The 25,923-nt window shown below is 37.5% G+C and overlaps 1 protein-coding gene across 1 annotated transcript in view; it reads right to left on the bottom strand.

The window, feature by feature from the left end:
* Positions 1 to 6,070: 6,070 nt before the first annotated feature.
* Positions 6,071 to 25,923, bottom strand: part of TMC1 (transmembrane channel like 1) — a 114,184-nt gene continuing 94,331 nt past the window's right edge. The window contains exons 16-21 of the mRNA XM_027550203.1: positions 23,415 to 23,482; positions 17,167 to 17,406; positions 12,274 to 12,399; positions 8,708 to 8,786; positions 8,550 to 8,601; positions 6,071 to 6,849 (exon numbers count right to left, since the gene is read on the bottom strand). Coding sequence (XP_027406004.1) covers positions 6,827 to 6,849; positions 8,550 to 8,601; positions 8,708 to 8,786; positions 12,274 to 12,399; positions 17,167 to 17,406; positions 23,415 to 23,482 — 588 coding nt within the window. The 3' untranslated portion in view covers positions 6,071 to 6,826. The remainder of the gene's footprint in view (positions 6,850 to 8,549; positions 8,602 to 8,707; positions 8,787 to 12,273; positions 12,400 to 17,166; positions 17,407 to 23,414; positions 23,483 to 25,923) is intronic.

The following is a 25,923-nucleotide window of genomic DNA, read 5'->3' as shown; positions in this document are numbered from 1 at the left end:
AATAGAAATGGAACACAACCACAAGTGCCAGCTATGTGTCATTTAAAACTCAGTAGCCACATTAAAGAAAAAGAAACAAATGAAAAGAATTTTAGTAACTTTTTATTTAACCAAATACATGCAAAATAATCTCTCCAATAATCAAAATGAAAAAAATTATTAATGACATATTTTACATTAGTTTTTCATATCATCTTCAAAATCAGTGTGTATTCTATATTTACAGCACAATTTAGTCTCATGTTTCAAGTCAATAGTCACATGTGGCTAGTGGTTACCATATTGGGTCTCTCAGCTTTATAGCACAGGAAAGAATTTTGAAAATTTTGAAATATTTTGCAAATGAGACTTTACAAGGTTACATGACTTCTAACAAGTCAGACAGCTAACCAGCAGCAGACATATGGCTAGAACCCCGAGATCCTGAAGCTCAATCATATGCATTTTTATTCATTTAATGCTGCTCATCTTAAATTTGTTAAGCCACTCTATTACTAAAACAGTTCTATGTAAAAAATAACTAAGAATGTGGCAAAATAATTTGGACCACTGTTTTTGTTGATCTATAAAAGATTTGGTTTCTCCAACTGAATAAAATCTTCCTTGCAATTGTTTTTTGATATCTCCTTACAGTTAGAACTGGACATGGAACAACAGACTGGTTCCAAATAGGAAAAGGAGTACATCAAGGCTGTATATTGTCACCCTGCTTATTTAACTTATATGCAGAGTACATCATGAGAAATGCTGGGCTGGAAGAAGCACAAGCTTGAATCAAGATTGCTGGGAGAAATATCAATAACCTCAGATATGCAGATGACACCACCCTTATGGCAGAAAGTGAAGAGGAACTCAAAAGCCTCTTGATGAAGGTGAAAGAGGAGAGTGAAAAAGTTGGCTTAAAGCTCAACATTCAGAAAACGAAGATCATGGCACCCGGTCCCACCACTTCATGGGAAATAGATGAGGAAACAGTGGAAACAGTGTCAGATTTTATTTTTTGGGGCTCCAGAATCACTGCAGATGGTGACTGCAGCCATGAAATTAAAAGACACTTACTCCTTGGAAGGAAAGTTATGACCAACCTAGATAGCATATTCAAAAGCAGAGACATTACTTTGCCAATAAAGGTCCGCTAGTCAAGGCTATGGTTTTCCCAGTAGTCATGTATGGATGTGAGAGTTGGTCTGTGAAGAAAGCTGAGTGCCGAAGAATTGATGCTTTTGAACTGTGGTGTTGGAGAAGACTCTTGCAAGTCCCTTGGACTGCAAGGAGATCCAACCAGTCCATTCTAAAGGAGATCAGTCCTGGTTGTTCTTTGGAAGGAATGATGCTAAAGCTAAAACTCCAGTACTTTGGCCACCTCATGTGAATAGTTGACTCATTGGAAAAAACTCTGATGCTGGGAGGGATTGGGAGCAGGAGAAGAAGGGGATGACAGAGGATGAGATGGCTGGATGGCATCACCGACTTGATGGCATCACCGACTCGATGGATGTGAGTTTGAGTGAACTCCAGGATCTGGTGATGGACAGGGAGGCCTGGCATGCTGCAATTCATGGAGTCGCAAAGAGTAGGACACAACTGAGTGACTGAACTGAACTGAACTGAATTAAATCAATTAATATCTCATTTTAAAAATAGAACATTAATAAATTTTTCAAAGGAAAATATTTTACAAAAAAGGAAAATGAGAGGTAATATTTATCCAGCTTTTAACTAGGTACTAAATGATGTGCTACATGCTAAATGGTGCTCAGTGATTTTCAGCTTCATCTCATGTAATCCCTGCAGCAATTTGAGTGGAGACAATTATCTATCTAAAGATGAGATAATTTGAAGGCTAGTAAGGATAAGTGAGTAGCCTGAGTCAGAAAACCAGTAATGACTACAAAAAAATTACATGGCCACTGAGTGACACTCTTTAAAACAAAACTTAAGCCTTGGCCCGGAATCCCAGGCCTGTACTCTTTCCCTCCACCACCCAGCACCCACAATTATTTAGTTGTCTGTGGACTTGAAAAACATGGAACCTTTTCTGTGACACAGACCCAAAGGCTGAGTGTTTCCACTGGCCCTTATCTACTGTTTCCCTGTGGAAAAACATTTCCCATGGAATCAATTCATTCCATGTTCCATTGAGATCAGCTGTAATTCCAGCTCTTGACCCCTTTTGCACCGGGTTAATTTTCATCTGCTGTTGGGTTATTCCATCATATTCCACTACAAATGTATTCATTAATTCTGAAGTCAATCCCCTAAGCACCTTACCCTTCAGGCCTGCTAATCTACCATCTTTTTCAGGGTTATCCTCTCATCACTCATAATAATATAAAATGTCATAAAATGTCATCATGCATAAAATGTCTCTTAATTAATGTCATTCAGTTTGACCTGCCTTAACACATAGAGTCATTTCTAAAAATTTATAAATCCACTTCCTCCATTTATTTCCATTATCAAGTCATGTGGGAAATATTTGATCCCAAAAGGAAAAAAAAAAGCACTTTAGGATTTTAAAATTTTAAAATACTCTCTGCTCCTGTTGACTCACAGTCCTTATGTATTTAGCCCATGTATATAATTCCTGAAATACTTGTCATGTCTATAGGCATATAGACATATGCTCTCTAATTTATAATCACATCTGCATTATGTACATGTGTATGTGCTCAGTTGCATCCAACACTTTTGTGATTCCATAGACTGTGGACCGCCAGGCTCCTCTGTCCATAGAAGTTTACAGGCAAGAATACTGTAGTGGGTTCATTTCCTTCTCCAAGGGATCTTCCCAACCCAGGGATCAAACCCATGTCTCTTGTGTCTCCTGCCTTGACAGGTGGATTCTTTACCACTGTGCCACCCGCATTACAGATTGCTAATTCCATGCCTGGGTTGCTTGACAAAACAAGTAAGTGGGTATTTAGAGACCCAACAAAGCGGAATTTTTTTTTTTCCAGAAAGAAGCATCTTCTAAATGACTTTCAGGAGTCAAAAAGCATGACTTCAGTATACTTGAAAGTTTAGAGTTTTAAGAGTAATATTTTTTTTAACTTAAAATTAGATATTGGGGATCACCATTAAAATTTCATTTTTCCATTCATAAAAATAATATGACCTTCACAAATTCTCATTTTAACAGTGTTCTCAATTTTTTCCCAGAGTTCAGAAGTACAGCCTAGCAGAAAAAAGGTATCCGAAATGGTTACCAATAATTAGCAAATTGGTGGCTGTGCTTTCCTCTCTGAAGCATTAAATGATCTCTTAATTACTCTTTACAGTTCATCCTCATCATTCCCTTAGTGTAATGTGTTGGCTGGTGTGGAACATTTTTGTTTACAAATGAAAGCTAACCCATAAGATGGACTGTAATAAGGGGTCTTATACTGTCTAGACCTTTTAAATCCACTTTTATCTACAGATAAGAGACTGCTCTTAATAGTGGCTTTGATGTTGAGAAAGTAATCAATGAACCTAATCAGTTATTTTCAGGCAATTTATGGAGAGTTACCATTTTAGAATCTTACAAGGAGCATGGGTATTTCTAATCCACTCTCAAGATGCTATTTTCCCCTTAAAATTCTTGGGGAAATCTTCAGAGGGTCAGTTGGGGATTTCAGAACTTAAATCACCTTCTGAATTTAAGCTGGATATATTTGAATGTCATGATCCACTTGACATGATCGACTACTAATCTGCTATGTTGTGGAATATTCTATTACTTCATTTGGATTTAGGGAGTTTCTATTAGTTTACATAGATGCACAATGAGTGATCCAGAAATTAAAAAAATGTCCTGAAGTAATTTTTGTGACATGGGAAAATGTTAAATAAGAAAATAGGATAAAAACTAAATACATCTTGTGACTCAAAATATTTTATCAAGTCTGTGTGTGTGCGCATGAATCTGAGAAAAAAATACACCAAATGTTAACAGAAGTTATTCCAGCTGCTGGAATTAAGGATTCTTTTGCTTTTTACATTTTATTAAAATTCTCTAAATTTGTTTTAATGAAAATGTACCACTACTGTAGGTTTTTAAATGACCAAGGATTTGTATGAAAACTTCTGGGTGTATAGGAAGATGTGTGTTATATGTGTTATATAATATTTAAGTTCCCAGAAGAGGTCAAGTATTTCAGGTCCAGAGTTTCACAGACACATTGTTCCATTATTCATAATTACTAAGTCACCAGGACCCATTCTGATAAAGGCAGCTGTAGCATCCAAGGCAATCCATGACAAGAGAACTTTGAGAAAAACAAATTTTATATAGGAGCTTAAGAACTCCTGTCACGGTCCTATAATGCTGTTTCCTTCTCTTACTGGTTGTAAAAACAGGTTCGGAAGTGGCATTCCCTCTTTTAGATGCTTGTCCATGTCATAGGATGGGAATATTGAATATTTTCAGTAGCTCTCTGGAAACTGAAAGAACTAAAATTTCTAAAAAATGTTTAATTTAAATCAGGTAGATACTTAGGTCGGAGAAGGCGATGGCAACCCACTCCAGTACTCGCCTAGAAAATCCCATGGATAGAGGAGCCTGGTAGGCTGCAGTCGATGGGGTCGCACAGAGTCGGACACGACTGAAGCGACTTAGCAGCAGCAGCAGCAGATACTTAGGTGCTATAAAAACCTAACTTAGTTTTTAATTTATAGAAAGATTGAAAGTTAGCATGTGGTGTCCTAATGCTTCTTACACCACGAGCACTTGTTTGGAAAATACATTGCCTTGAGAAGGGTTTCCCTTGTTGCTCAGACGGTAAAGCATCTGCCTACAATGTGGGATACCTGGGTTCGATTCTTGGGTTGGGAAGATCCCCCGGAGAAGGAAGTGGCAACCCACTCCAGTACTGCCTGAAAAATCCTATGGACCGAGAAGCTTCGTAGGCTACAGTTGGACATGACTGAGTGACTAACAAAATTAGAAGGTGAAGCCCTTTGGGGACAATTTGTCATCTCATATCATCTTCCTTGTGAAGCAGATCAAGACAAGGGAGTTTCATCCATATTGTAAACTTGGCAACATGTGTAAATCAATTATCTAATCTTATTACTACACAGTACAAAAGTAATCCAAGTAGAAATAAGCACTAGCTTTATTTACTCATCTGCATTATAATCTGAGATAATAAATTCAGCCCATCAACAGAATTCCATTTTGTACAGCATAGTAAAGTTTTTCATACAGATAACAGAAGGTTCTTTTCACAGTGTTATTGCTGTAAGTTAAATTGATTCAATTTAATTAACAAGCATTTATTCAGTGCCTACCTGTGCACAGCACTATAACAGGCATACAAAAATTAGAAGATATGATCCCTGCTCATAGGGAGTGTACAATCTGGATAGGAAAGATGATTCATGCATATAATTTTTTTAAATTACAAATTAAAGAAAAATCAGTAGAATAACAAACTCTAAGTTAAAGACAGGCGAGTCCAAAGGGAGCCTATAAAGAGAGTTATATGATTGGTAATGGAGGCTAGTTAGGCAAATTTGACCAGAGGAAGTAATCTTGAATTTGGTTTGATGGAAGTGATGAGCACATGGATTGGCAGAAGAACAGAGTGCTCACTCTATGGCCAGAAAGAAAAACTCAAAGAGAGAGTAATACAAAATTAGTAAATCAATTGTAGGGAATGGCAGGCAAATTGGCTTAGCTGGGGATGGGGTAGGGGTGGTGGTAGAGACACTGAGTTAAGAGATATAACTGAAGTCATGAAACAAAGTTGGCTGAGTGCATTGATTGTTACTAGTCAAAGTCAATTTAAATTTTAACAAGATAATAATGTTTAAACATCGGTATAAATCACCCCCCTATAATAGTATGTATTTTCCTAACCTTAACAAAAAAGCAAAGAAAAGGTATAGAATTTTAGACTCCAAACTCAGGAGATATGATTATTGGAGGTCATGATCAGACTGTGATGGAATAGTACTCACTTAATGGTATCATTTTTCTTTTAACTCACAAAGTTATATTTAAAGTAAGCTGCTGCTACTGCTAAGTCACTTCAGTCGTGTCCAACTCTGTGCGACCCCATAGACGGCAGCCCACCAGGCTCTACTGTCCCTGGGATTCTCCAGGCAAGAACACTGGAGTGGGTTGCCATTTCCTTCTCCAGTATTTAAAGTAAAGTAAGACTTGTATACTTCCTCACAGTGTCAAGACCTTCAACCCAGTGTTGATCAGGCCCCTAATTCACTTGGGATTTTTCTTCTAAAAAACCCATTCCTTCTCATACTGAATCCAGCATAAACAAAAAGGTTTTGGGTATGCATTTGTGGATGAACCATGGATGGGGAGACAGAATGAAAAAGGAAAACAAGATAATTTCAAAAAAGTGAGTTAATGAATGATTACAATGAATACTTTATCAAGATATTTCTGAATTCAGAAGAAAAAAAAGGGTGAAATACCCCCATTTCCAGACTAAGAAAACTAAGGCAGAAGAAATGTATAAAATGTAAGTCCATATGAGCAAAAGGTTTTTAAATTAACCCAGCAAGTAAGCTAGTGATCCATACTGCAGGATCACCACACTTTTAAACTCAATTCATTAAAGAAAATGTCAGGGGAGTGGTTCAGGGGAGAAAGTGGTGGTGGGGGAACAAATCCTTAATTTGGAATAAGGTAGAGATCCTTGTTTTTTAGTTAGGGCAAGTGATGCCTTGATTGATCATCGAGACCGTGATAATCCATCAGGTTTAGAACAGGGTAGAATCAACTCTTCATGCTTTGTCCTCTGGGCCTTCACGAAAGTCACTGACTTAGAAATGCGTGATGAGGAATACTTCTGGGCCTCCAGAATATCCATGAAAATTACTGGCCACCAGCAGCTGCAGCTATTCAAATTAAATAAATAAATAAGAGAGAGGAAGAAACAGAGAAAGAGGAAGAGATAAGGAAAAACTCGTTTCAGTGTGCATAATGGTTCTGAATGAGATGGCTTAAAAACCTGTCTATCTTCTAAATGTGCTCCATGTTGCCATAATATTTTTTGCCAAATATCTCTATATTTCTTATTTTACAAAATCTGCACAAATTCTAAAGACAAGAGAATAAAAGTTCTCTTTTGGTAACATTTATTCATTCATTACTGCTTATGTAATTAATATAGAAATGTATTCCTTTCAAATTTTTCCCAGTAAAAGAATTCCTCATTGTCCAGTAGATATTTAGTAGGTATTTATTGAGTGACTGATATACAAAGTCCTATATTAAGTCCTGAGGAAACAACTATAAATTATATAGTCTCTGTCTTCACAAAGGTTATACACATTTTTAAACAAATTATGGAAAAATATCAGAAAAACAGCATGCAATAACATCATATCACTATTTAAAAGAATAAAAAAAACCAATATGCCTTAGCTAGAATTCAGATCTTAGAAGTCAGAACATTTTGTCAATTATCTCAACAGAGCTAAAAAAAAAATTAATGCAGTTAAGAAACAAGTAGCAGAATGCAAAAAAAAAAAAAAAGCACACAAAACATAAGACAAATATAATCCATGGATATGGCATTGGAAGTTGCTATATCCATTTATGCCGCCATAAAGGTTGGCCAACATAATAGGAATGTAGTATTGAAAGACCCACAGAGAAATGGGGCTCAGTCCTGATTGCTTCTAAACTTGGGGTAAAATGTGACTGGAAGTATTACATACCACACTCCTGTTCATTTGTGTGAGCTAATACTTTTCTTTTCTACTTAAGCTAATTTGGATTGAGGTTTTTTATTATTAACATTATTAATTATGGGGGAATGAGGAGTCCTACTAATATAAAGAGTTTTAGAATTAGAAATGAGGGAAGAGTTAGAAAAGATTTTCAAAAAATTCATCACTTTTCCATGTATAAGGCAAAACATATCAGTAATTTTGGCAAATAGTTTAAAAATTAAGAAAGATAGCACTAAGTCATGTCTGACTCTTTGTGACCCCATGGACTGTAGCCTACCAGGGTCCTCTGTCCATGGGATTCTCCAGGCAAGAATGGGTTGCCATTTCTTGCTCCAGAGTATCTCCCTGACCCAGGAATCAAACCCAGGTCTCCAGCATTGCAGGCAGAGTCTTTACCAACTGAGCTACACAGGAAGTTAAAAATTAAAGAGGTTAATGAATTCGAGAACGCTCTGGGAAATCAATAAGAGGATTCTCTTAGTATCTTCCCAATGTGTCCATCTATGTATAAAAATGGTCAAAATGGGCAGGAGAGATTGTATATCTGTCTCTGCTATTTGCATAACTATATGGATGTTTTCTTAATCTTCCATCAATTAGTAAAAGCCCTTTCCTATCACTAATGCTACTTTTATGTTCCTGAATTTTTCTTTGTCTTTTCTTTCTCCCACTGGAAAATAACTGAACTCTCAGGATATGAAGCCTGAAAGGGCTGAAAAGGTGGACTGTAACGAGTATAAGATGACTTGCTATGGCAATAATGCCTCTCTGCACCAAATGCCCCATTTTGAGAGGGGGAAAAAAAAGGAAGAGCATACTGTTCATAGGGAAAAAGAACGCAAACATGACAGAGCTCAAACCTGCTCGTGCAGCTGCCATTTTCTTGTTTCGCATTTTGTTCTCCAAAGCTTGCTAGCAATAAAAAATAGTAAAAAAGAAGAACATGAGATTTCCTGGTGTTTTCTACAACTTGACATGAATGAAGACAAATATTTCTCTGAAATATATTGTATCCTACCTGTTTCATCTTCTTTTTTAGATCCAAATTTGCTGCCTTCTGGCCCTTTGCAGTAGCATTGAGATAATAGATGGTCAAACTAAATTCAAAAAAATAAAATGTATGGTATTTTTCAGTTCCTCAAGATTCTGCTTAAATTTACATTAATTAAATCATAGAATATTGGCCCTGGAGCGACTTTAGGATATTTTCTACTCTGAACTTCTGTTATGTAGATAAAAGACTGAAGTACAGAGAGGTGAAGAAGCATGTTCAGAACTACACAGTGACTACAGTGGATCTGGGAAGTGGCACCTAAGGCTCCTCCTTCACAGCCCAGGGCATTCTGTCTGATATACCTTACTGCCTAATTTTAGCTGTTCCTTGGAAATGTAGCAATATCATTTTATGTTATAATTGAAAATAGCATTTTAAATCGATACCAATGGCATCCAAGGGAAGAGGAAATCTCTTGAAGCTTAGGGAATGTGTAGAATAAAAAGGAGACTGACTCTCCACTTTAAATTCCCTCCTTGGGCTTTTACAACTAAGACTATAATCCTCAGTCATAGTTAATTAACATGGCCTTTTTATCCATAGGATGTGTTGTTTGCCTTTCTCTCTCCTTCAAAAGAAAATGTCTCAGAAAAGAATAGTCTTGGCATATAAGTGACATTTACATTTTCTCAAAAGAGCAAATTCCAGCCAAACATTTTTGCAAAAATAAACACATTCATCTTCACTTAAAGCAAAATAAACAAAGGGGAAAATGCAGTTAAAAAAAAAGGTAACTGGCATTGCCCTTTATTGCAAATAACTGGATACTGGACACATTGCCTCTACTCCAACATGTCAGATCATAACCTTTATGAGCCATCTGCTGCTAGCATCACAATTATTAATATCGTTTCTGCTGGGTTTATTTCTTACACAAGTGTTGGGAGTTTGAATGACATTATATACCTGAAAACATCTGGTGTAATATCTGGCATGAAGTAGGTGCTTGATATATGTGTGTGTGTATTACAAGAATTTTCTTAGAAAAGTGTCTGGATTTGGAGGAATAACTCAAAGACCTCACAAATCATTTGCAGACTATAATTCTCTATTCATTCATTACTTTTTCTGTCTTGAGATACACCTTCAGTGAGGAATACTCATAGATCTTTTTTTAGTCTCCAAAGGAATGAAACTGCCTGCAGAATTAGCTTAAACTCAGTTACCCCAAAACCATCCAAGCTGATTGAATGTGATTCACTGGGGAAATTCAAAATGCTTGTAAACATTCTCTAATTAAAGGTAATAAAAAGCCAAACCAATTATATGGACACCATTAAGTGTTGAAGATGAGATCTCAGTATCTGAAATATCAAATCAACAATAAACTGAAATTCAGGTTTAAAATCAGAATGTCATAACTAAAATCAACCTTGTGGGACATCTATTTGATCTTACATCCTGCCAGGTTCCATCTGCTGCTGCTGGTGCTGCTAAGTCGCTTCAGTAGTGTCCGACTCTGTGCGACCCCATAGACGGTAGCCCACCAGGCTCCCCCATCTCTAGGATTCTCCAGGCAAGAACAATGGAGTGGGTTGCCAGTTCCTTCTCCAGCCTATATCAGGGGTTGTCAAACTATGGCCTCCAGGGCAAATCTGACTCCCAGCCTATTATGTATGACCCATGAACTAAGATTGGTTTTTATATTTTTAAAATAGTTCTAGAAGTATTTAAATCATATCCTCAACTTTGCCTCTTGGATCACAAAGCCTTAAGTATCTACTATTAATATCTTGGGCCTTTAAGGAAAACTGTGCTGACCTTGGGTGTAGAACATCTCAGACAAGTGGCTTCCAACTCTTATGAGCATAATCATTCAGCCTGAACCAAGTGTTCGGTGCTAAATAAGTAGAGGGTGGGGAGGTGGGGAATAAGAAGACATGGGCTTGAATATACTTATTAGCCATTTGATTTGGGGCACATCTTCCATGTGCTTTCAATAATATGATTAATGTGGCCAACTTCTTAAGGTTATTGTGGAAATTAAATGGGTTAATAAATGAATCGTGCCTGGAACAAGGGCAGTGTTCATTCCTCTCCTATACCCCCAAGGCAGCTTATTAAATCTTTAATTAGCGGCATTAGAACAATGTTGCTCCTTTGTTTAGAAATAAATCTGTCTCTCACTAAGTTAAGAATATAGTCATAAAATCTGACATTAAGTTTTGTGTGTGTGTTTTAAAACAAGACTTCCTTTATACCACTAAAGCCACATGATACTTAATATGGTCTCCGTAGCTGCTGCATCATAAAAACTCGGAGAAGGAAAATCACTTCCAGGGCTATCTGGGGAAACATGCTGCCTCCAAGCAGGTTATGTTCTAACACATCTGCACCAGAGATTCACTATCAGATTCCTAACACCACCCCATGATCAAGGTTCTGTAATATAAAATAATCTGTTTTACTGTTTAATTATCCCTACAAGCTATTAGCTCTCCCTCAAAAACAGCACCGTGGTGTAACAGGTGAGTGCTGGATTTACTGTCAAAGGCTTCCTATCATTTTGCTGTATTCTCACCTAGGGAAAAACCAGTTCCTGCCTCTAAGTCCATTTCTCAATTTATAAACTTGAAGATGACACCTGCCATCACAGATGTGGCTTGTGACCACAACCATTGCAGAGACGATCACAGCAACTTGGCCCAGACCCAGTTCATTTACTTAAACTACTGGGAGTTCTCCCCTAGTTTTACCTTTATTTAAACAAATCAGAGTGTCAAGAGAGTCCACAAGAGTGGTTTCACTGACTGAGAGCAGTAGCAGTTCCAGACTTTTCATTTATGAGGGACTTGGGGTTTGAAAGGAAGGGCTGGGGCACTTTTTGCAGCTCTTCCACAGGAAGCATATTTTCTTTGCTTAGAATGTAAGTTTATCTGTGGTGGCCAAGAGTCAGAAACCAAAGAAAGTCATATGGGAACAAAAGCACCCTCTCAAGTTGCCCTTTGGGCATCACCTCTGACTTTGAAAGGAAAGACTAAATGACCTTTCCAAGAGCCTTCTGGTCCTCTGATTCTATTATGGGCAGACACAGTTATTGATGGCCTTCTAGGAACAAGGACAGGGTAATTTTTAAGACCCTTTAAGCCTTCAGCCCTGAAACACAGCCCATAGGGCCCTCAAGGGGAATATTAACTTAGAGGCTCATCATTTCTATGTGTTTACAGCCATCTGCTTTATGGAAAAAAAGGTGGGGGGCAGGGGCGGGAGGGAAGCCTGATGTGCTGATTAGATTTAGCATTTATGTTTCCCTTGCTTTAGCTGTTTACTGATAATTATTTTGGTTACTTGGGAACAAATCTTATAATCCTAGGCTGGCAAATATAGATGCAGATGGCTATGAATTACATGCAATAGGATGAGAATATGGCTCATGAATTTTAGCTTCTCACCACCGTGTAATCAGTGCTGAATTTGGTTAGGTTACAGCACAACCCCTGGGGAGAAAGAGAGAGTTGAAAACACTGAAATTTAAAAGGAGCAGGAAGAACATCACAAAGGCTCTTTCTATGAGGAGGGAAAGCACATACGCCATGACCAGAACAACAGCAATAACCAGTCCAGGATTAGAAAGCTGTCTCAAGATCTTTGCCATCCAGCTTGGGAAATCATGCTCCAGCGTTTCTCCAATGACTTCAAACATCCTATTTTTGCCACTGAAAAAAGAGAGACGTTTGTTTTAAACAGATGTAAAAACCATGGTTACATCAAGAAAATGAGAAATCCTTCTCAAACACTGCCTAAGTACTCTTTCAGGTTAGAAATCTGCTGTTTAGCTACAGCTTCTGATACTTCAAACTCATACTGTCAACATATGGATAAGATATGAGAAATGTTATACCAATGCAAACACAGAGACCAAGCAGTTAGGAAATTAATCATAGAATCAGGAGGTTTTTTTTGTTTTTGTTTTAAATTTTTATTGGAACATAGTTGATTTACAATGTTGTGTTAGTTTCAGGTGTACCTCAAAGTAAATCATTTACACATATACATACATCCACTCCTTTTTAGATTCTTTTCCCCTGGAGGTCATTGAGCAGATTTCCCTGTGCTATACAGTAGGTCTTTATTAGTTATCTATTTTATAGATAGCAGTGTGTATATGTCAATCTCAATCTCCCAATTTATCCCTTTCCCTCAGGAGAAGACTTTTTAAAGTTATATTTCTAAGGTTTGGGTTACTTTGTGAATAAATATATAAAATATGAATATATAAAGTAATATCCATCATGCAAAATTATTTTTTTCTGAATATGCATATAGATTTTGCTATAAAATGTGTCATTTTCAGAAAAGATATTGAATTTTTTACCAGCAAATTGTATGTATCATGAGAATAAAGGTTGATATAACACTGAGTAGAATATTTTCACTTTACTTTTGTCTTTTGATCTTTATACATTCTTAACCTTTAAATAAACATGACCCACAAGTTCCAGATCAGATTTTTTCTCTCCTGATCTAACTAATTGTATCTTTTAGTAGAGTGAAAGTGACTTCAACTATCTTGTTAGGAGTCACTAGACTACAGAGATATAAATTTTGCTTCACAAATTATAGATCTACACACTAATTAGCAAAACCTATGATACATAAGAGGGAATGAAGCTTATTGACAATTTAAGATGATATCAACCTATCCCACCAAAATTTATCCTTCCTCATCCATTCTAGCTGACCATACTTTACCATGACATATGGAATATAGCCAAAGTGAGGAGACAGGCAGGGAGGACAAGAGAAGATAGAACTCACCCCCAACCCTTCTCCAGCCTCTCAGGCTGTGGCTAATGAATATCAGACTGGAGAAACTGGAATTTTACAAAATCATTCTTACCCCAAAAGTCTTCTCTGCATCTAGTGTATAAGAAATGTGAAGCTATTAGCATCTTTGAGGATTCTTGGGTGCCTTTTCCAGGTTAGGTCTCTTAGCAGGAGTCCAGATCTTTTATTATACACAAACTTTAGAAGCATCTACAGATCCCTGCAGTCCCTTTTTCTGACAGGTTAACCAAAATATGCCACTTTATCATACTCCCAGAAGTCTCTTCCAATCTGTTGTGAGTATACAGCTAAGTGAAATGCTACTGAACTTAAATTTATAGCTCTCTTGGGCACAGCTCCATCCACCCCAGATTAAAATAGTCTGTGTCTGTCTTTTCAGCCAGATGGAAAGGCCCACCTGACCATAATTGATGCCCAACATACCCCTACATCTCCTCTAATGCTAGGTGCACAATAAACATTCTTCATTCATTAATTCAAATTACAGGCCCACACTCTACTGTGTTTGGACTTTTGAAATGAAAATATTCTGTCCCCAAGCTGTAGGGCTTCCTTTGTGGTTCAGCTGGTCTCAGGAGCCTGGGATTCGATTCCTGGGTTGGGAAGATCCCCTGGAGAAGGGAAAGGCTACCCACTCCAGTATTCTGGCCTCGAGAATTCCATGGACTGTACAGTCCATGGGGTCACAAAGAGTTGGACATGACTGAGCAACTTTCACTTTCAAGCTGTAGAAGTCAGCTACACTATTAAGAAAAACTGATACATCAAATGAGTAATGTAATAACAGTGTCATGATATATAATATAAACCTATACATATTATATGATCTCAGTTTGAAGTCTGCATAAAAAAGAACACCATAACACAAAATGCCAAAATGCTGAGAGTTGTTATTTTGGGTCTTTGGGGTTATGGCTATGTGTATTTTCATTTGAAAATATTTCTATAATTTTCAGGTTTTCTAAGATAAACACATGTTTTCTTTGCAGCTAGATGAAAATACATAAAGTTATCATTACCATAACGTAGCAAGGAGGTGTGTGAGAACCTGTGTGTGTACGCGTTCAGTCGCTTCAGTCATGCTTGACTCTTTGCGAACCCATGGACCGTAGCCCCCCAGGCTCCTCTGACTATGGGATTTTCCTGGCAAGGATACTGAAGTTGATTGCCATTTCCTTCCCTAGGTGTGAGAAACTAGAGAACTAGAAATTGTTCAGAATTATTAGTGAGGGCACTGTGGGGAGAAGCATCAAGTATCAGGAAATGTGGTTGAGCAATTAGAAAAATTTTCTTCATCTGGACACCAAAGAAATCATTTTTTAATTGTCAAACTGTTAAGGTAAATTCACTTCATGGCCTATTGGAATAATTTTCTGGAAAATTCACCCTCCCTGACCAGTTGTTATGATACCAGAACAAGCAGAATATCTCATCAAATTGCTTTGCAGAATTGGTCTTCTAAGGTATTGTAGTCATCTTACCTGAAAATGTACCTGCACTTGGGAAAGATTGGCCATGACTGTGTCCCCATTAATTTACTTCAAATGCATGTTTATCAATTTGCTGCCCACCCAGGTGCCAAGTAGGGTCAAACCCCTCTCTAGGCAGGCTGGGCAGACCACCTCGAACTCAGGATCCCTTAGGATGGCAAGTCATGAGGTTCCTACTATTACGTGCTTTCTCATCTCACTACCACGGTAGGAAAATGCTTTAAACTTTAAAATCCAATGAATAAACCAAGTATACATTCTTTTGCTCCAGGAAAAGTAGACAAAATAGTACAGATATACCCCTTTCCCAGTGCCCCACTAAAAATATTTACATTTCCTTCTTGATCTCAAAATAGTCATATATATATGACCATATGTATATACACACACACACACACACATACACACACACACACACACATACACACACACACACACATACACACACACACACACATACACACACACACACATACTGTTAATTTGCCAAAGTTTGCCAATTTGCCAAAGTTTGCCAATTTGGAAAGAGTTGGTCAAAATCAGATACTATTTCTTAGATACAGAATAATTTTTATTAATTAAAATAATAGTAACTCAGTGTGATTTAAAGAGAGGAAGAAGAATTAGGCTTCAAAAGCTAAAACTGTGCAGTAACCAGCTCAATGATATTTTTGTCAATGGACATTTCTTATCACTGCCCAGCTCCATGTTGGCCTTGTAGGGTTTCTCTTGAAGACTTCTCTTGAAGTGGATCCTGAGAAGGATCCGCTTCCAATTAAAAAGTTAAAACTTATCCCGGATATTTACTTGTGTGGGTAATTTCCAATTAACTAAAGTTTTTAGATGGCTTTCTATCCTGAGCAATTGCTTTCAAAACTGAAGTTTCACATTTAGCCTCCAGATGTCACTGTTTGCATTATTTATTTCAGCTCACCTGGGTGGGGCAAGGAAACAGGACTTGACAACTTCAGCTTTCTGAATAAATGACAGGACTCCAGCAGTTTTGGCTTAATCAATAGGCTTAATGTTTTCTTTCTTTCTTTTCCAGTAAAGCAGTAATAACAGACTATTATTAAAATGAAAATATCTCCTTTATACTTAAGTCTGTGAGCAAGGAAATTTGACCTTAACAATTTGGTTCTGACGGCATGAAGGAGAAATTACGTATGCCCATTATTGCATCATGTTTGTCATTCACATGACTTTTCACCTTCTTATTTCCTCACTGAAAAGTAGAAATAACTCAGATGCATGCTGATCAGTGACTCAACATGCTGAGATTCATGGGGGCACTGGTGGTAGAATGAAATCAATCCTCCAGACCTGGAGCCTTGGCTTTCTTAGGTAAGTGTCACAGACAGAACTCTGTCATAGAGAACTGTAGAGAAGTATATTTCTAAGTTAAAGAGCCTTCTTGACTCTTTATTACTGACTTGAGTGATTTATCCTTGTTATTTGAGGAGCATATACATGAGGAGCATCCTTAAATTTTTTACTAGCATGTAGAATTTGGATTATAAATGATGTGACTATCTTTATATACATTATTATCTAATAAGGATCCCACTTCCTAAGTATCTGGTGGAGTAATCTTTCTTTCTTTCTCCTCCCTCCCACCTTCCTCTTTCCTTCCCTCCCTGCGTTTCCTCCCTTCATTTCTTCCCTCTCTCTCTCTTGCCCCTTCATCCTTCATCCCTCCATCCCTCTGACCCTTCCTTCCTTCCTCCCTTCCTTCCTATTTTTATTTTTTCAATTAAGTGGTTCATGTTAGAAGTAATGGTAGCTTTCCAATGTCTGAATGAGATGACCTAGCACCAAGAAAATGTTCACATCTAGACTAGTGTAATCAAACCTTTCTCTTTGCTATCTCCTTACATGCAAATAGCTCAGATTCATTGTACATATTTCATGTGGGCAGAGCCTGAAGCAGTTAAATTAGTTTCCCTTTTATGACTGCCAATGAAAATAGATGGATCTTGCTTAAGAATTTCCATGCCCTATACTGAGTCTGAATACCCCAAAGATATTCCTATAGACCAAAATGTTTTTTGGGGGGAAAAATTATTGCTTATACAATGAGTGACCATTTTTTATCTCCACCTCTGAAAGAAAACTATGCCCAAAAGGAATCGCAAAGGTAAGAACCTGAAGGGGCCACAATCAAAAGATGGTGGGAGGGACACGATCATGTACAGGACGGGCATGGTGGACAGGAAGAGGATGAGCAAGAGCATTCCCAGGTAGAAGTTATTCGATCTGGAAGCCTTGAAGACCCTGGCCTCAGGAACATTGCAGCACATCACAGCCCAGCACTGGAAGTACATGGATGTATGGAGCCGAAGGATATTGATGCCTGGGAGGCTGGGAGCGAAGAAGGAGCCCATCCTAGAAAGAAGAACAGAACTCTTCTCACCATGGAGCTTCACTCCACAACGAAGTCACCAAGCATCTGTTTATTTTACATCGTGTTTATTTGCCAAAGGCAGAAATGTGTTGCCACTTTTAGTCACATAAACCCTTTACATTAATAAACTTAATTTATTTCCATCTCTTATACACATTCTACCAATTCCCTGATTATTTCAGGTATTGCATATACGTCTTTCACAGAAACTATGTTGATCACTCACTATATCCACTTAACACTGGTAAATTTAAACAACAGACCAAACAATATATTATATTAGTTTTACTTCTCTCTTCTACTTCTAAAAACAGTTTACTTTACCTTAGTGTTCATATCATTGATTAATATATCGAAAAATTTAGCTTCAAAAAAACTGAGTTGGACGCGACCGAGAGACTTCACTTTCACTTTTCACTTTCACGCAATGGAGAAGGAAATGGCAACCCACTCCAGTATTCTTGCCTGGAGAATCCCAGGGACGGGGGAGCCTGGTGGGCTGCCATCTCTGGGGTCGCACAGAGTTGGACACGACTGAAGCAACTTAGCAGCAGCAGCAGCAACAAAAATTAAAAATTACCTTTTTTTTTATAAGTAACTCTTAAAGCTATATTATATTCAAATAAACTGCAAATGTGTGTTAATTATTTTGTCATGGCTAGTTAATGTTTACTTAATGAAAGAAAAAGTTAAAACAAGTTTTTCTTATGTTCTTTTCTATTTGTGGTGGTTATGGTATTTTAGAGCTGATGGGAATAATCTGTGCCTAATAAGGACTATGTTTCTTTGATATTCAATTGTAAGCTTTATGTGTTTTTGAGATGAAAATTCGACACATCTATTTAATTTTGTTTATCTGTTTATTCTTTTACTTTAGTTTGTCCTGGAAGTCCACTGATCTGTACATGCAATTTTTTGAAAGTATTTTAAAATGCCACTTTTAAACAGGAACCATTTGGGTAAGGTCACTCTTGCTGACTTCAGTGGTTATTTCAACAAAATAAATTTCAGCTTCCATTGATGAGAAAATCCATTAGCACCATAAAGCCACATTAATTGCAATTTATTAATCCAAAATCCAAAAGTGGATACATGTACACTTTTTTCAGAAATACAAGCAGTGTCCTATCTTTTAAACTGTCCCAAATATAATAAAATCCAGCAATTCTAGTTAGGGTTTGCACATTCTATTTCCTGGTTACGTGGAAAAATTGTTTTAATTAATCCAATATAGATTTTGTATATTATATGGCAGAGACATTACTTTGTCAACATTACTTTGTCAAAGGTCTGTCTAGTCAAGGCTATGGTTTTTCCAGTGGTCATGTATGGATGTGAGAGTTGGACTATAAAGAAAGCTGAGCACCAAAGAATGGATGCTTTTGAACTGTGGTGTTGGAGAAGACTCTTGAGAGTCACTTGGACTGCAAGGAGATCCAACCAGTCCATCCTAAAGGAGATCAGTCCTGGGTGTTCATTGGAAGGACTGATGTTGAAACTGAAGCTCCAGTACTTTGGCCACCTGATGTAAAGAGCTGACTCATTGGAAAAGACCCTGATGCTGGGAAAGATTAAGGGCAGGAGGACAAGGGGATGACAGAGGATGAGATGGTTGGATGGCATCACCGACTCAATGGATATGGGTTTGGGTAGATTCCGGCCATTGGTGATGGAGAGGGAGGCCTGGCATGCTGCGGTTCATGGGGTCACAAAAGAGTCGGACGCGACTGAATGACTAAACTGAAGGCATAAGGGGTTGAGTTAGATGAAGAAGTTATTTTCTGCTATAATTGAACTTGTGCAACCCAATATTAAACCATTTCATTGAAAAGTGATAATTTGTTACAGTTTGTGTTGTCTTGTTGGTAGTTCCCATATAACAGGTCTGAAAAATATTTAAACATACTAAATTGACCAAGGACTTTGTAAAAATGGACTATTTTTTAAAAAATGGTATGGACTTTGAGTGATGATGATTTGTCCATGTAGGTTCATCGATTATAATAAAGGTACAGCATTGTGGAAGATGTCAACAGAGGCTGTGCATGGGTAGGGGTAGGAGGTATATGGGAACTCAGTACTTTCCATTCAAAGTTGCAGTGAACCTTTAACTTCTCTAACATATAAGGTTCATTAGTTTTTTAAAAATGAAGGTAAACTTTGCAACAACCTGGAACCCCAGAAATGTTAGCAGGTGAATGAGTGACAGTCCCAGCTGAAGAGTCATAATTACAAAGCACTAGATTATATTCCCAAATGTCAATGTTTGTAATGCAATATACTTACAGATGATTATGCTTGCCTTCTCAAAGTCAGGCTTAGCCACGTGGTTTATTTTGGCCAGTAAATTAGAGATAAAAATGAAGTGTCTCACTACTGGATGAAAACTTTAATAATGCTCTGGGTTTTTGTTCTCTTCTTTCTCTACTGCTCTGACCAGTGATGCTCCAGAAGGATCCTGTTCTGTCCCGATCTATGAGTCTATAATGAGAGTAACTTACAGGAGCAGAGTCCTTTACTAACTCACATTTCACATGGAATAAACAAGAAATAAACTTTTCCTTTTCTAAGTCACTAAGATTTGGGGATTGTATGTCATTGGTACACAACTTAGTCTACCCTAAGATACAGTTTTGCACATAATTCAGGGTGCAAACTTGCGTAATTTCACATACATGTGTATCTATACGTAGGCATGTGTCATTTATCTGTATGCACACATGTACACTCATATACGTAAGTGCATATATAAGTAAATAAATTTAAGAATTTAAAAATAAATATCACACAGGCATTTCAAACAAATGACTCAAGAACATTAATCTAGAAAGAGAGATGCCAGCACAGTGATATCTGAATCTTAAAGCTCATTCCATCTTTGCCTGCTACTCACTAATCAGCTCAGCTCACTAAGTCCCTTACTAAGACCTGATCCCATCATCTGTCAGTTGAAGATCACTCTAATACCTTAGCCTTATAAAATGCTTTTCTTCCAAGAAGATCAAAGCAAATGAAAGCTTCTTTTATTTAGCTCTCCTTATTATTCTAGTGACATGGTACAGTGTCAGATAAATTACTCACATTTGATCAAGTGAGAAAACAAGATAGCAGACTGTGACAAGACTGGCAGGAAGATACAGGAGACGGTGTTGGAACAATGTCCAAACCCATCTTCTTTCTCACTGTGTGTTCTCTGCTACTACTATATCCTGCTCTGATAGAGACATGATCTTATTCCATCATTTAAAAATATGATTACAAAATCTGTGCTGTCTGTTTTAAAAATATGTGTGTAATATAGTTTTACTGATCAGTTCATTTCAGTCGCTCAGTTCTGTCCAATTCATTGCGACCCCATGGACTGCAGCATGCCAGGCTTCCCTGTCTATCACCAACTCCCGAAGCTTGCTCAAACTCATGTCCGTCGAATCAGTGATACCATCCAACCATTTCATCCTATATCGTCCCATTCTCCTGCCTTCAATCTTGCCCAGAATCAGGGTCTTTTCTAATGAGTCAGTTCTTCGCATCAGGTGGCCGAAATATTGGAGTTTCAGCTTCAGCATCAGACCTCCAGTGAATATGAAGGACTAAATTCCTTTATGATTGACTGGTTTGATCTCCTTGAAGTCCAAAGGACTCTCAAGAGTCTTCTCCAACACCACAGTTCAAAAGCATCAATTCTTTGGCACTCAGCTTTCTTTATAGTCCAATTCTCACATCCATACATGACTACTAGAAAAACCATAGCTTGGACTAGACAGACCCTTGTTGGCAAAGTAATGTCTCTGCTTTTTAATATGCTGTCTAGGTTGCTCATAGCTTTTCTTCCAAGGAGCTGATACTGATCATATTAGCTAATTCGTAACAAAATGGATTTTACCTATGATGGACAATTTTTTATATCTGTGTAAATAGCTTACACTACTCAGAAACTCCTAAAGCAGTTATTGAATGTCTCCAGTCACAAACCAGTAACATTGAACACAAAATCTCCATAATATTTCAATTGTTTCTGTAGAAAATGGCCAAATTCGGGTATCAGATCCTTATGCCTCATAAAATAGTGTGAGTACAAGGGGGCCTACTAAACTTGGACTACACACTCCCCACACCATATCCCTACCCCCTCACCAATGTTCTGGGAAGGAGGAAAAGACCGTTTGTACAAAGGGTTGACCCAAAAGTGAATGATACTTTTTTGCTTTAGAACTCTGGGAAGCATGTAAATGTCTTATACACTCAAAAAACAGAATCACTTTCTAAAGTCCTCTTCAAACTAACCAGAAGCAAGATTCATCTGAAGGGTGAATATAGATAAAGTGAGAGTATAATGGTACTGCAAAGATTCTGATGATGGGTTTGCCAGAGAACTGAAGAGCATTTTTTTTTTTTTTTTGGATATTTAAGAATTTCAGTATGAATAATAGTGGACTAAATAAAGAGTGGCAAAATTACAGGTGAAACCAATCAGGACACAATTTAAGAGCTTTGCTCACAATGACAACAAATTTCTAGGTCAATCTGTTGTCTTCACTATGAAAGCACAGGAGAGAGGCACGCAGCATATGTCTGTACAAATGGTGCCCACCAGGCCTGAGGGATTTATGACACTCTGCATAAGAGCCAAGGAATTTTAAAACTGGTAGAAGGCAGTGGTTTCCCATTACCCCAACAGCAGTGTTAGCCATTTTCTGCCATGACAGCAGAATCCCCTACAGGAGATAAAAGAGCAGAAGGTGAGCCCTTTGCTGTCTCTGTAGACAGTCACACATTGAGCCACCTTGACTTTCCTCTCTGCCTGAAGAAGGATGCCTTTCACTCCTTAGTGACTCTCTGGACATATGAGCCATAAATAATGTGTAAAACTTGGAGCAAGAGAACAGAAATCACATTTTAAAACATACCTGACAATGGAGAAGAGGATCTCTTTATAGTCTTCTCTTCACAGGGCTTGACCTAGTGAGGCCCAGGAATTTGATGGGCCCCAACACAGGATAATGGAACCCTTGACTATAGCCTTTAGTTTATTTAAGCAAGATCATTTTAACATTTGCAGAGAGGTCTGCTTTCACAAAGGTTTAACGATTCAGAATAGCCGTGGTTATAGGAGTTGAGTAATATATGAAGCTAATGCAAAACTGACTCCAGTAACTAGCATATGTACTTAGGACAATGTTGTGATCACTGGCACAATATTTGCCCTGTGTCAATGGGATAAGGAAACTCAGTTATAACTGCTTGTTGGTTGATATGTGTTAGTTAATTGTGACAGATTTCCAAGACACATGGGCCCCCAGATGAATTTCCTGCTATGATTCAATTTTTATAGTCAAAAAAGTTTTCTACTGTATCAACTCATCTTAACATGTCAGGATTTACAGTGAAAATGCTTTCATTTAATAAAAGATATGACAATCCTTTGTACAGCAGAAGAAATAATTTTGATGTGCAAATGGCCCCATGAAACAAGTTACCAAAAAAAAATCATATTTCTAACTAAATCTTCCTAAAACATGTGTTTCATCTCTATCAAGTATTGAATTTGGTAAGGTAATATTTTTTTAAAGTAGCCATAAATTCCATTTAAAACATATTCAATAGTGACCACAAGTAAGTTTCTCAGAAAGGTCTTATATTAATTTCTTTCATTCTTAACATGCATCCATGGGATCATTAACATTTCCCTGTAAGATCCTAGTGTCACAAGATATAAAACTATAAAAAGCATTCAAATAATCTAGAAGCCAGAACCTAGACTCCCAGTATTTGATGAAAAAGGGCTCTGCAAAACAGGAAGATGCCTTATAGAATTATTAAGACTTCAAATCTGGGCAGAAAAGTAAACTCTACACAGCCATTCACTCTGAAAAACACATGCTGAGTTAGGCACTGACTGTGGACTTCTCTGACACCAGGCTACAGTGCTTTGTGCAATAATGATCTTGCAGGCTCATTTCAAGTGATGAATTGTCCACAGTTGGCTTACCAGATCATTCCTTGATTGAAGATCAGAGCAAGGACATTGCCGCTGATGTCAAACTCAGTGTATGAAGGCTAGAGGAGACAGATATTCACATATGGATTAGCATCTCAAATGGCAAAAATTGAAAGGCAAGTTTTTCATATTTTTATATAATAGGTATGATTAGACTCTCAACTTCTTTCTAGAAGCAACAACAGCAGAATAATCAATATAATAAATAACTAGCAATACATAAAGCATCCTTTTTAACACCCCAAAACTCATTTTTAAATGCTATTGTTTGATGTGGAAATGTGGTGAGACAGGCTCTCATACATTGCTGGCAAAGGTAAAACTCGGTGTATGTTTATAGAAAACAATTTGACAATATCTGATTCTCTTTGACCCTGTAAATTTACTTCCAGAAATTTGTTTTAACAAATTAATCCTAAATGCTGACAAATTTTAAGAAGCAGAGATGAAACCATCTAAATGTATAACTATGCTATGATATATATTGCAGCTAATACAATCAGTGTTGGAATGATATTTACCAGAGAAAACTATGCCCTAAGGTTAAACAAAAAAAATTTTAACATTATTTTTTCAACTCAATACAGAACTATTCATAAAGAAAAAACTTAAAAGTAATCAGTATATTAATAGTTGTTATACGTAGGTAATGGATTATACCTTATTTTCCTAAGTTTGCATACTTAAAATACTTTTCAACAAAAAATGTGAATTTCTTTTACAATAAAAAAGAGCTAAAAATACAACAAAGTTAAAAAAGTTATTCAAATCAATGTCCAGTGTTCATATCCTAGATAATACCAGCATGTTCAGGGCAACAGCACCTGGTTGTTCGTTGTATGCAGACACCACCAACTGGAAGTGAGCTGGGCTTCTCAGCCAAAGGTTTCCTAGCAACACATTAGGCTTCTCAGAAGGAAAACTCTACCCATGGAGTAATGCTAGTTAGCCACAATAAAGCAGGCTTTATTTAATTTGATATAGGGAATAATCAATCAGGAAATCGGCTAATTGGTACCAAGAGAAGAGAACAGCAAAAAATATAAAGTGAGAGGACCACGAAGACAGAGTAATAGAGTGGCAGGACCCGATTACTGCCCCAGATCCTGACATTGGCAGATGTGGCTTCAGACCATGTGTATCCTCATAATAACTCCTCCTCAGCACACACACACACACACACACACACACACACACACACGCATACACACAGAGATAACCTGAGAGTGTCTCAGTTCTTCTTAAACCCAAGAGTCCAAACATATGTTTGTAAGAAGACAGAATAGGTCTCTGATTTGGAACCGCAACAAATATTTCACAAATTTTGAACACTCTGCCTCAAGAATTCTTGAATCCAGGCATCAACTTTGTCATTTCCCCAAAGGCAGCAGTACTCTCCTACTTAACTGAAAGATATGGATGATGTGCCTCGTGACAGATTCAGGGAGTAAATGGCAAATCTGACACAACAAGAATGGTTAAATAGCAAAATATAATAATAATATGATACATAATGAAATAATAAATAGCCCTATATATTTGGCAGAACAAAAATGACAGATGATTTCAAGGTAAGTTCACTAAGGATATTACTAAAGATTATACAGTGTTTCACTTAGTTTGCAGATGGAGAAGCTTAATGTAAGATGCAAAGAGGTTCAGTTGACAGTGTTTGTTCTAAAATCAACAACGAGAAAAGTGTGGTTTTCATGGAAAAATGAAGAAGATGAATTGCTTCTAATCTGGAGAAATGTTAGCTCTGAGTCTTTCTCTTTTTCAGGAGCCCTTTGCTCTGCATCAACTTCCCTTTTCTCCTGGAGCCCTGTGAGATCACAGAACGCATGTGACAAACGCTCAGTCGGTGGCCGGCACCATCTGTGGCCTTGAAACGGCTCTTCTCTGTGTCCATTTACGAATCAAACCTTCAACCTTGGCCTCTTTAGAAGAGTGTCAGATTTAGCCCACCAAACTGAGGAAAATGAAAAAAATTCAAACGTTCAGAAGTACATTTCTTTTATTTTCATAAGCACATAAACCTCTTAAAGGCCATTTGAGATGAGATATTTTTATAACCAAGTGACTAGAAAAGCACAAAGGACACACTAGGAACCCCTGGCTTCATACCGTGTGTGCGGCAGGGGCAGCTGAAGGAATGACAGCTTTGATGCATAAATTGATTAACTCGATTCAGAGAAAGGGTAGAGGGCCCCTACTGTGCCAGCCGGTTTGTGCTACAGACACTCGCCTGGGATTTGGATCCTAGTATGAGACTTTGCCTGCCATTTCCTAGCTGGGTGAGCTGAGCCAGTCACTGATTAATTCAGGCCTCAGTTTCCTCACAGATAAATTGATGGAATGAACTAGATCAGGGATTGGTGCATTATGGCTTAGGAGCCAAATCTGGCCACCACCAATTTTTGTGGATAAAGTTGTTTTTTAGAACATAGCTGCATTCATTCATTTATGTATTGTCTATTGCTGTTTGGGATGAAAACAGGAG

This window comes from Bos indicus x Bos taurus, chromosome 8 (assembly GCF_003369695.1).
Source record: "Bos indicus x Bos taurus breed Angus x Brahman F1 hybrid chromosome 8, Bos_hybrid_MaternalHap_v2.0, whole genome shotgun sequence".
NCBI classification, from domain to species: Eukaryota; Metazoa; Chordata; class Mammalia; order Artiodactyla; family Bovidae; genus Bos; species Bos indicus x Bos taurus.
Note: the sequence above shows the minus strand (reverse complement) of the source record. Positions and strands in the feature narration are given on the sequence as shown.